Source organism: Astyanax mexicanus, chromosome 11 (genome assembly GCF_023375975.1).
Source record: "Astyanax mexicanus isolate ESR-SI-001 chromosome 11, AstMex3_surface, whole genome shotgun sequence".
Taxonomy (NCBI): Eukaryota; Metazoa; Chordata; class Actinopteri; order Characiformes; family Acestrorhamphidae; genus Astyanax; species Astyanax mexicanus.
The window spans coordinates 8,388,066-8,400,482 of record NC_064418.1 but is presented as its reverse complement, the minus strand read 5'-3'; the positions used below and the strand labels follow the sequence as shown (position 1 = coordinate 8,400,482).

Here is a 12,417-nt window from a genome sequence, read left to right as displayed (position 1 = left end):
AGCCTCTCCTGACTGTCAGCCTGTACCTCGACGAGCATCCACAACCATGCCCCACCACCAGAGCCCTCGGCACAATCACGAAACCAACGAGCGAGCGGACGGAGGGGCGACGGCAAGCAGAATGCTTCAAAGGAGCACGGCTCCGAACAATCAATCAGCTCTCTTGTTCACGGTGTGATCACTCGATCGCAGGCCACACAATGAGTTTTACGCAAGATGGTAATTATCTGGTGCAGCCTGCTGTTGACGAGGTCTCGATGCACGATATTGAATGGTGTGGTCTTCAATCACAACAGCGTACTGACAAACATGCAGATTTCAGGCTAGTCTGGCCTCGTTATATACAGTATAAGCACTGGCACTGTTTATTATAGAGAAATTACATATTTGAATCAAATCTGACAGTACATGCCATTCTTATCAATTAACGGCAGGAGGGTCAGTCAATTGGAGAAAGTGCTGATCCCTCAGATACTAAATCAGCATTTCAGTATTCAGCATTTGCAGAGCAGGAACTGTCAAAAGCACTGGCCTGAGCTGTGCTTTTAGGCACTTTCACAGTTTGATGGCTGATGATGCAGTGAGCCAGGGTGATGATTCATGCATGGATTGAGCAGCACACTGACTCTGTCCACCGATTCAGGATTAACAGCCTTTCATGCACCGCAAATCCCCGGATCTTTTTCACCTAGTGAGCAGGAGACGAAAAGCATGTCTTCTGGTGCCATCTTGAAAATATATACTGGGTCAATGTGAGTCACTCTTTCTCTCTCTTTCTCTTTCTCTCTCTCTCTTTCTCTCTCTGCCCGAGACGACGATATAACTGCACTAATAAAAAGGTGAGGCTCCCCAGCAACTTTCCAAGGTGGCAGTCAATCGAAACTTGCAGCCAGTAGCTTTTCACCACGACTGATGAGACAAAACTGGGCAGGGAGAGATAAGGGTCAATACTCACTTGTCCTTGGGGTCTTCAAATCCCTGTAAAGAAGAAAAATAGATATATTTAAACAGTGTTGTGATAATGGGACTAGTGTTTCAACCAATGCAATAAGAAACAATAAGGAGTGTTGAGCGCACCAGGCTGTGTTTTTAGCACAACAGTGACCCCTTCTGGAAAACTCTGGCAAAAGAAAATCCAGGAAAACCTAAATATAAGCCAAACTAACCTTCTAAATTCTCTGCTTACACTGAGAAACCACTGCTCATGTTGATACAGCACTTCCAGTGTCTGCTCCATCCATCACACACCACACAAACTTTCAGAACACCTCCAGAATACAGATGATGTCTCTTGTTAAATCAGCAGTCGAGAGTCTTTGGAAAGTTCCTCATACTGCACACGTGTTCCAAAAAAGTCGCCCCAGAGAGAACACCTCTACGTCTCTGAATCTGAACCTTGACATGTCTGTCCTGCACGGCTGCAGCGGAGACACCAGTGATAAATGGCCCAGCCAGAACACACAGAGGAGAGGCCTGAACACCTTATTGGTCATCGGTCACACAGCTCCAGGGAGGAGAGGAGGACAGAGTAAACAAACAGGAGAAGGAGGAGAAGGTAGACGACAGGAAACATAGAAATGAACAAAGATCCTGCAGATCTGCATGTGTAGGGAAAATGATGATGAAGATAAAGAAAAAATAGGGACAACTTTGTTCAAATTTAGCTGATTTTACTGCAAAATTCAAAGCCCAGTTTATTGCTACCAATTTCTGGATATAATTAAATACATTAAATATTACAAAAATTAAGGTGGATTAAAATAATAAAATAAATGAATAAAATAGATTTAGTGGCATAATGGCCTAGCAGTCACTTTTTAAAGGAACTGTACACTGGCTGTTTTAGCTTATGGGCTCTTCATATTTTGATGGTAATACATGCAGTTGTTCTTTATACCAAGTACAATTACTAGCTGCAGAAAAGACTGCAAAAAATAACCTACAATAGAAGACTGCAGGAAGCCTAAAATAGCACTTTCCAAAACAAAAAGGCTATAGCAGAAAAATAGTACAGTAAGAGAAAATAAATAAGCTACAGCAGACAGACTGCAGAAAGTATAGAGAAAGTCTAGAAAAATAAGTAATAGCATTTAATACTGCAGAAAAGCAGCTATACCACTAAAAACACTGCAGAAAAGTCTATAAAATTAACTACAGCAGTAAAAGACTGCAAAACATCTACACAAAGTTAAAAAAAACAGCAGTAAAAGACTGCAGAAAATCTAAAGAAAATAAGCTATAGCAGAGAAAAATGCTGAAAATACAATATAGCAGTAAAGGCTGCAGAAAAACTACAGGATGTCTGACTGAAGAAAGACCATAGAAAGACTGCAGACCATAAACTATAGTGTAAAATCCAACAAAAAACTGATGAAATTAAGCTAAAGCATAAAAGGGTCTATAGCAGAAAACTGCAGAAATTAAGCACAAAATAAACAATTGCAGAAAAGACTGAGAAAACCACAAAAAGACTATAGTAGAAAAAGTGCATAAAAAGGCATAAAAAACATCTCAACTCAGCATAGCATCAAACATAAAGAACATAAAGCAGCTAGTTTGACTGTCCCAGTTTCATCAATGCCCAACTCCTCTCTCAGAACTCTGTCCAGAGAGGGCAAATAAAGGGGGGGTGGGGGGGATTAATGGCACTACTGTTTGTGGGAGGTCACGTTCGAAACCCACATGAACTGATGTAGCGAATGGGAGGGCCTTTAGAAACTACAGAGGCTGAACTCAATACAGTCCCCGGGGCTCTCATGTGACTCTTCACACACACACTGTGTCACACTCCCTGATCTGCTCTGGCACTTGTTTATCTTTGTGTCAAACGAATGAGGAAGTGCACCAGGGCCCGTACTGTTGAGCTGTCATTCTGCTGAGATGGACCCTGACCCTGGAGCTGTGGGCCATATTTAGGTGCAGAATCACACTTCAAATGATTCCAGTCAAATCGCGAGGGTGTGCATTTCTAAAGAAAGTTTAAAGGGTCTTTAATGGGAAATAGGGATGCATTGTTACACTTTCAGGTTGGTTTGGTTTAAACATAACAGACTGACATGCCAAAGGTTGTAGGAAAGCATTATTAATAGTGGCTTGCAAAAGTATTCATAGCCAAGAGGCCCATGGTCACTCTGGAGGAGCTGCAGAAATTCACAGCTAACCTATAAGTTGTACACTCCACAATTCTGACCTTTTTGGAAGAGTGCCAAGAAGAAAACCATTGCTGAAAGAAATATGTATAAGATATGTTTGGGACCATATTTAAACTTTTTGGCCTTTTTGCAAAAAGCGCTATGTGTGGCAGAAAAGTAACACCGCTCATCATCCTAAACAACCCATTCCCACAGTAAAACATGGTGGTGGCAGCATCATGCTGTGGGGATACTTTTCTTCAGCAGGGACAGTGTTGGGAAGCTGATGTTGATGGAAAGGTGGATGGAGATTAAATATAGGGCAATCTTGAAAGAAAACCTTTTGGAAGCTGCGAAAGACTTGAGACTGGGAAGAAGATTCACCTTCCAGCAAGACAATGACCATAAACATACAGCCAGAGCTACATATAAGAATATTCATGTGTTAGAATGGCCCAGTCAAAATCTTAGCTGACCTAAATCCAAATCCAATGAGCTTCTGTGGCACAACATGAAAACTGTTGTTCACAGATGTAGAGCTGTTTTACAAAGAAGAACGGGCCAAAAATCTCTAGAAGACTCTAGATGTGCAAAGCTGGTAGAGACAAACCCCAAAAGACTTGCAGCTGTAATTGCAGCGAATGGTGGCTCTACTGAGTATTGATATACACATTTCAAGTTTTTATTTGATTAAAATGTTGAAAACCACGTATTATTTTCATTCCACTTCACAATTATGTGCTACTTTGTGTTGGTCTATCACTTAAAATCTCAATAAAATACATTTAAGTTTGTGTTTGTATGGTCACAAAAAAAAAAACTTCAAGGGGATATGAATACTTTTGCTAGGCCACTGTAGGTGTTCCACTATCCAGAAATAAGGCACTCCTGGATCAGTTGCTGAGTGTGTATTTAAAGGCAAAGATCTGATGGAGTCTCACAGGAGTTATAAGCACACTTCCACACATAGCTCTCTCTCTCTATTTCTATTTCTATTCACATAATCACTTCACCCAGGGAGCACTCAACAGGTGCTAAATCACTTGTTTCCTCACTCAGTCTGAGCCACACCTGCTGGAGGATGTTTGGCCCTCTGGGGCCTCCGTAGTCCTCCAGATAGTACAGAGGACAAAAACAGGATTGACTGTTTTTAGCTTTATTTAATATGTAGACTGAAGGATCTACATGTGGATCTACATCTAATCTCGTGGTCGAGTTCCACCCAAAGAGCAATTGTTATGCAAGATAAAAAAATAAAAAAATAAAAAAAATAAATAAGAATAAAACAGATAACAAGATAAACGTGAATGAATGACTAGAAACCCAAGGATGCTTTATAATCTCTTTTTTTTTTATCACACAACTATTTATACTTAGCACTCATCCACACACCGATGAGAAGTGTCAGCCAATAGTTCACAGCGTACTCTTAACTGGAAATGACCGTCCATCTGAAGTACTGCATCGGGTACCACAGCATTTTACTTAGGATCATGTAAATCTGATAGCATGACCTTCAACAAAAAGTTCATAAGTGCATCTTTTTACCTAAATGTCATTGTTCTGAACAATGTCAAATTTTCTTTTTTTTTGAGAGAGAGTTTGTAGGTCTTGCCTCATTTAAGTTCGATCTTTTTTGACTTTTTTTTTTCTAACTGCAGACACTGCTGCCAAACAGACAGACCTGGCTCTAAAGACTCCTGGTTCTACTCCCACATCATCCTTTGTAAAGCGCCTCTCTGCGAGCTAAACAGCGGGACATGTAAACGAGTACACGTTATACCTCGACATGGCTCGGTTTTGTTTTCTCTGACAGACATGGCACAATCAATTAACCCAGAACTGTGGCCTTCACCATCATATTAGCGAGGAGGTGGAGGACTAAACGTCGGAAAGAAAGTGAGATAAAGGATTTCCCTCGGGGTCTCGCATGGGGCCTAATTGCAGGTTCCACTTTGCCTGATTAAATCCCTGAGGGCGTCCTGTGAGACAGGCCTGCTTTATTTAATCAGAGTGAGGTTCCCTTCGGGCCCACAGGCAGCGAAGAGGAGCCTGCGAGGAGGAGCAGCGAGGAGGAGCTTAGACACAGCCTCAGATGCGAGGATGAGGAGAAGGCACTTTGAACCGGGATGTGGAGCGATGTTCTTTGAGCTTGCTCAGGCTTAGTTAACAAGCTGCGTGAAATAAAAGGCTTAGCTTAAAAAAAAAAAAAAAAAAAAATCTTCAAACAGAGGTGATAATTGGTGTGACTCAGACTAATTAAGGCCAATGCAAACAAGCTGGTGCTCAACACTCCAGCAGCGCTTGTGTCTGAGGGTGAGCTGACAGCGGTCAGATCTCGGCCTGATAAACATGAACTCGGTTGCCTGTGGAAAAGCACTAATATGGTAGAAACGTTGTGTAACGTTAATAATGAGTGGAAAGTGAGTTTGATGAGAGTCAGCGACGAGAGGGATTGTGGTAAACCTTTCTGGGAGTGTGTGTGTTTATATATATATATATATATATATATATATATATATATATATATGTGTGTGTGTGTGTGTGCATCTGTTTCTCTCACCATCCTCTTCATTTCCTTGGAGACCTGGTTGCTACCCAGGTGGTTATAAAATGGCCGGTCGGTCCAGTGAGAGCTGTTGTGGGTGACGGAGTTGGTGCGCTGCCGATTCATCTTGGCGATCATGGCCTTCTCTTCTTTCTGCGAGACAGAACATCACACGGCTAATTAAAAGCTAATGGCCATTACCTGCAATTTAGCGTGAGCTTTGTTTATTTAATTAAACTACTACAGCCCTCCCTACAATATAAACCCAGCTCTGATAACTAAAGGTCACACTCTGAGTCGCCTCCATGTAATACTGACAAAAGAGGTTTTATTAGACTCATAGCAACTGGAAAGTGGAAGCTTATTAAAATGGTAATACGTTTCTACAAAACATTTTCCACCAATCTGAAGAACCATATAACCAAGCTATTTAAGCATACAGTGTATGTTCTTAGAGTTGTTTAATCATATCTTTTAGTGCTCTTTTAGAACTCTTTTAATATTGTAGAACAAACATTTAAGACCTTAGCAAGTAAAATGATCTAATTTTAAGGCAGTAAATCTTATTTTATGTCTGATGAAATGTTTTGTCTTATGAAGCATTGTAAGTGTAGAAATATTAAGCTTATTCTGATAAAAATTATCTTAATCAATATCAGTTTTTACCTTGTTTTAAATAATTTGAGCTCAAAATAAGCACAGGTTAAGTTATTCTTGTTCTTGATCTTTTGATTTTCTGATTTTAGTCTCAACTCCCTCTTTTTTTTTTTTTTACACTTTTTAACTTATTTTAATAAAAATTATCTTACCCCATTGGCAGATATGATTGATAGTCTAAATTAAGATATATTTTGTCTAGTTTTTGCAGTGTTCAAAAATATTACATAGCATTCCATCTAAGCATACAAAACATTCTTTAGGTTGTCATGGTCCTGAACATGGTACTGAACAAATTTTAAAGAAGCCTTTTTATGATTGTAAAGAACTCAGTTTTTTAACAAAAGATACTCTGAAACAAATCTGATGCCATAACCTCATAAATAAGAGGTTTACAAAGATTAGAAAAAATACTACCCAAACATACAAGTGGTTCTTTGAATTGCGTTGAGAAGCATTTTTTAATATTCTAGAGCAGTCTGTGTATTAGAAACATTCAAATCTGATGCCATGGCCTTTAACCAGAATTTCATAAAATGTTTAACAATACTATCGTCAATATTTGATTTATGTTTTGACCACTTGTGTGCTAAATGTCATTTTCCTGAACAGAAATAAACACATTAAGGGAAAGCACTTCCTCTACTACTGTTAATTTAATTAACAGTGTTCAGCTGTGTTATCAGCAATAAGAAGAAGGAGAAGATGAACAGGTTCTGACCCTCTTCTGGCTGCAGCCCACTATGAGGTAGGTTTCAATGTTGTGCTTCTTCAGATACACATTCCTCTCTCCTCCGGATCCCGGCTCCACATCATAATCCCCGTTCAGGTAGTTCAGAGTGGCTTTAGTGATGTGGATCCGGCTGAAAGAAACAGAATTTGAGTTTGAAAAAACTGTAGGGAGAATAAGTAGAATAAGTAAAATAAAAAACGAAAATATACAATTATTTTAAAAAATACAATATACACAATAACTTACACCACGGGTGGGTGATATGGCCCTAAAATAATATCACAATATTTCATGATATTTCCACGATAATGATACTCTTGGTGATATGACAAAAGACTGAATTAAAAAATATATATTTCAAGAACACACTACTGCAACATTTTTTTTATTATATTGCATACAATATGATATGGCACACCCTTAGATTTGTAACAGAAATCAATGATGCAAAATGTCATGATACTAATAATGCACTCCATATATCTCCATATATCCTGGATTAAAGTAAAATAAATGATACTGGAGAAATATAATTTGTCTTTAGTAGATTTAGTAGATTTTTTGACTTTAGTAGAAATTTTTCTTTTGCTAAAAACAGCAAAAAAGTAGTACTCTGATCTGATAATTAGGGGTGGGTGATATATAATTATATAATATTGCATAAGATATAATATGGCACATCCCTAACTTGAGCAACAGACATAGGGTATTGCACTGTAGTTGTAAGGTAAAATAATATATATATAAATATACAGATATTACAATGCTGTATACATGTGCAAAGAATATAGAGTATATGTGTGGAATGAGTTGTGTGAAAAAGTCCAGGGTGTAGCATCTTTTTAATAATAACACATTATGTATTGTGTAGAAATGAACTCACCCTGCTTTCCCTCCTGCCTCCATATGATTGGCCAGTGTGACATCATTAGACCAGACATCAAACTGCCACTTTCTTAAGCCCAGCACCCCGCAGTGGACTCGCCCGCTGTGGATCCCGACCCGCATGTTCACGTTGACCCCGGTGACCTCCCTCACCAACCTGGAACACACAGGGTTTACGTTTACGTGCAGTTTAAAGCAGAATTAGATAACAGAAGGAACAGCATATACTCTGGTCTTGGCAGCCCTATTGTTTATAAGCTTATTTGGCAGCGAGCCCAACAAGGCTGTTTCACTTGTGTGGTCCTCCTCATCGGACAGGGTGGCATTCTCAGACAATGTGGTAATCACACTAATTTCATTACTATTTAAGACCATGCTCTAAGCTATGACACAAATTGAGCTCTTAATGTCGTTTCCTGGATGAAGCAGTGAGGGAAACATCCAGTGCCTTTCAACAGCTGAAGGGGTGATCTGAGGAAGCTTTGCTTAGACTCATAAAAGTCTGCAGGTCAACCTAGTTCAGCAGTGGAGCTTAATCTGCACCCACAACAGTTTTACACAGGTGCACTTTGCAGATATTGACAACTGTAGATACCTTATCTGAAGTAGGTGCATTAACCCTTTCAGACATGCAAAGAGAATTTCTTCTTAAATGTCATATTTACTGATTAATACAAATTCAGCATTTAACTAAAGCTGATTTGTTCTGTGAGGGTCAAAACTCATTTCTAAATAGCTTTTCTGTGTCTTAACCACAAAGTGCTCAAATAAGCACATAAAAAATTCCAAAACATCAGTGTTAGCAGGTTCAGATCCAGATTTACAGAAAAGCTACAGTACTAGAAAATAAGTGTTGCCATTTTTATTCTCTCTAAGTACAACATTTTCTTAAGGAATGATGACGTTCAGTAGAAATAGAAATAGCTGATAGTACAGTACTTATAGAGGTTATACTACTATAAACGTCTTTACTGAACTTCTACTACTAAAGATAATGAAGGCACTTAGCACTTAGCATGGCCAATTTATACTTCTGCGTCAAACCGCATATTCTTCGCTGTATCGTACGCTAAAGGTCAACACACATCTCCCTGGAAATGTAACTACGCATCATGTGACGCGGAGAGCTGCAGCCGTGATTGGTCCCCCGGGCCTTGTGTTCCCGCCCACACATTCCCACCTTCGCGGTTTAAACTGTAGAGCAATGCAGAGCCGCTGATACGAGCACACAGAAGTATAAACGCACTCCACTGTTTAGCCTACTCTTGCTGGATACGCGTAGACTACGTCATGTTCTTAAATAATGTAAATATTACCCATATCAAATATTACTGTAATCATGTACACATTGCAATCATGATGTAAATTTAACCCCAATTTAATATTGATATATTCAGTTAGTATTTTTTCATTTTTCTCTTTATGTAGTACAGACAGAATTTTATTGCATAAAGAACTTGTATCCTTACTCTGCAGATGACAATAAACTTTGAACTCTTGGAACTTTTAACTTGAATAGGTAGCAACCTAATAAATGGGTAGACTCTGTAAACCGTGAAAAGACAGAATCAGTGAATAGTAAAACGCTGGCAATCGAGTGCCTAAAACAACATTTTAGGTTAGGGGTTTTCACTTGTGTTCACTGGACTGCTCTCCCTGTTCCTAAAAAAACTCCATCCCCGTAAATAGCCAAGCCATCAAACCCCACTGAACATCGAGGGTGACGGACTAGTCTGCGGAAAGAAACAAGTCTTTCGCTTCGTGAGAGGCAACTGTTGCTGCAGTCGGGGCCTGCTGGCTGCTGTTCAGTGGAGCAGAATGCCGGCCGCTGTGTCTGCCTCCTCTAAACTACTGCACAGACAAGACACTGCTAATAATACAGACAAATACATCTACAGCTGAACATCCTGCTGCCCACTGCTGCTCCCCCTGAGGAGCTGAAAACACACTTAATCACCCTGTGTTCACACTCACTCACAAGTACACACACACACACACACACACACACACACACGCACGCACTCATGCTCATGCACGTTAATATGCATGCACACAATCACAAACTGGCACACAAACTTACATACACACTTAGACACTCACCCGCATGTACACAAACACACACACATGCACAGACTCACAGGCATGCTCAGACACACATGTTAACACAAAAGCATGCACACACTCACAGACACTCACTCATACACACTTAAACACTCACACGCAATAGTCTTTACATATTTATTCCTGTGGGAGATTTTGATTCACTCAGCTAATGAAGTTCTTCTCAAAGAATTATAAATCTTAAACACTCTTAAATGTTAAACTGAACAGGCCCTGCTGTAGATATAGGTAGAGTTTATTCAGTTTATTCTTTGGTGCGTCACATCCACGTTCCGTCAGCCTACAGGTGCTTTTGTTTAGAATGGCGGAGTCTCGTCTTTTGTGACTTCTACTCAAAGCAGCTGCAGTACTCACGAGATAGCCTCGATCATGTCCACCCCCATCTCAACACAGCAGTGGGCATGATCAGCCCGAGCCTCCGGCAGCCCAGATACACAGTAGTAGCAGTCCCCCAAAATCTTAATCCGCAGACAGTGGTTCTCCTAAACACACAGAAATAGGCATTAATCATACAATCTTCATAGATCGACCTTCTGTAATTTCACACTACGCTTCATACATGGCATTAATGTTTAATAAAAACACGCCTTTGGACCTTTAAAATTCATAATACATAGTGCACATATCATCTCCTTTTAAGGGTGTAGACTGCTGTTTTGAAGAGGAAGATTTATGGGATAAAAAAAGAAAGCCATGCTGCAATTGTTCCCCAGGGGTTCAAAAAGGTCACAGTTCAGCTGGCGTGTAATTTCTTATAAATCCCTTATAAAAGCCAAATTTGGACTGAATGACTTCAGGTTTTATAATCTGTCTGGAACTGCCCAATCCGTCCTGAATTTTATCCAGTAAAAAAAAATAGTGTGATTTATCTGAAAAGAAATTTTCAAAAGCATTCCTCTCTATACATAATGAAGAAAAAAAGAGAAGAGAAGAGAAGAGAAGAAGAGAAAATGAGAAGAGTGGGCAGGACATAGGTGGGGAGGAGAAGAACAGAGTAGATAAGAATAAAAAGAGAAATAAAACAGTGAAGAAAAGTGGGGAAAAGAGGTAAATGGCAGACAAACAAAGAAAGGAGCAGAAAAATGGAGACAATTGAGGAGGAGGAGAGACGAGAGAAGCAGGAATGAGAGGAGCGGAGAAAAAAAGCAAAAAGAGAAAAGGAATAGACAGGAGATGAGTGAAGAGGGAAAGAGAGGATGAGACAATGGAGAGAGAGGGAAGAAGAAGAGGAGAGCCAAAAAACAGAAGAAGAAAAAAGAGAAGAAGAGCAGAGACAAGCAAAAAGTGGAGCAAAAAGAGAAGATACGTAAAAAGACAAGGGGAGAAAACAAGACCAGTGAAAAAAGTAGAGAACAAGAACAAAAAGAGGAGAGGAGATAAGGAGAATTGTGAAAAAAGGAAAGGACAAGAGGAGAGGAGGAAACGTGAGATTAAAAAGAGCAAAAACAGAGTAGAGAGGGAGGCAAATGAAAAGAGAGAAGACAAGTGCAAAAAATGGAGAGGAGCAGAAAGGAGGAAAGTGTGAAGAAAGATAAGAGGAGCAGAGTGTGATTAATGAAAAGAGGAGAGGAGAGACAGGGAATTGCAAAAAAAAAGAAGAGGAAAGGAGAAGAGGAGAGGAGAGGACAGGAGTCAAAAGAGAAAACGACCAGAAGACAGAATGACAAAAGCAAAAAGAAGAGAGTAGAAAATGAGAAGAGTGAAAAGAGGTGAGAAAACTAGGAGAGAAACGCAAAAACAGAGGAGAGATCAGTAAAAATAAGAGAGGAGTAAATGAGATAAAATGAGAGTAGAGAAGGAGACAAATGAGAAGAGAAGAGAAGAGGAGGGGACTAGTGCAAAGGAAGAGAAACAGAAAGAAGAAGAGTGTGAAGACAACAGTGTAAAGAGGAGAGGAAAGGATTAGAAATTAAAAAGCAAAGAAAAAAATTTAATAGAAAAGAACAAAGGTGAAAGGAGAGGGGAGAAGAGGACAAGAATGAAAGGAAGAGGGGGAAAAAGAGGAGAAAACACAGTGAGAAGAATAGAGGAGAGAAGCCCCGGGCCGGGCACAGGACACACAGCCCAGCAGGACTGAGTCTTATGACAGCCACCTGAATGCCACCCCAGCACATGCCTTAACTGAACCCTGCACACACACAATAGACCCTGTTGTGTGCATACTGGCTTATTTACTGTTCAGTATAGAGAAGTCACGTACTCTATATGAACAAGAATTTTGGGACACATGCTCATTCACTGTGTCTTCATGAAAACAAGGAAAATAAAACAAACAATAAAAAAATAGTATAGGACATGCTTATTGCCATTTTACACCAATAGCAACCATTACACCAAGAGTC

At 39.7% G+C, this 12,417-nt stretch overlaps 1 protein-coding gene across 2 annotated transcripts in view; it reads right to left on the bottom strand.

Moving 5' to 3' along the window:
- adcy5 (adenylate cyclase 5) overlaps positions 1-12,417 on the bottom strand; it is a 111,374-nt gene that overhangs the window by 20,655 nt on the left and 78,302 nt on the right. For both annotated transcript variants that reach the window (XM_015606951.3, XM_022680526.2), the window contains exons 5-9: positions 10,430-10,557; positions 7,953-8,111; positions 7,058-7,199; positions 5,695-5,832; positions 956-978 (exon numbers count right to left, since the gene is read on the bottom strand). In XM_015606951.3, the coding sequence (XP_015462437.3) occupies positions 956-978; positions 5,695-5,832; positions 7,058-7,199; positions 7,953-8,111; positions 10,430-10,557 (590 nt within the window). The remainder of the gene's footprint in view (positions 1-955; positions 979-5,694; positions 5,833-7,057; positions 7,200-7,952; positions 8,112-10,429; positions 10,558-12,417) is intronic.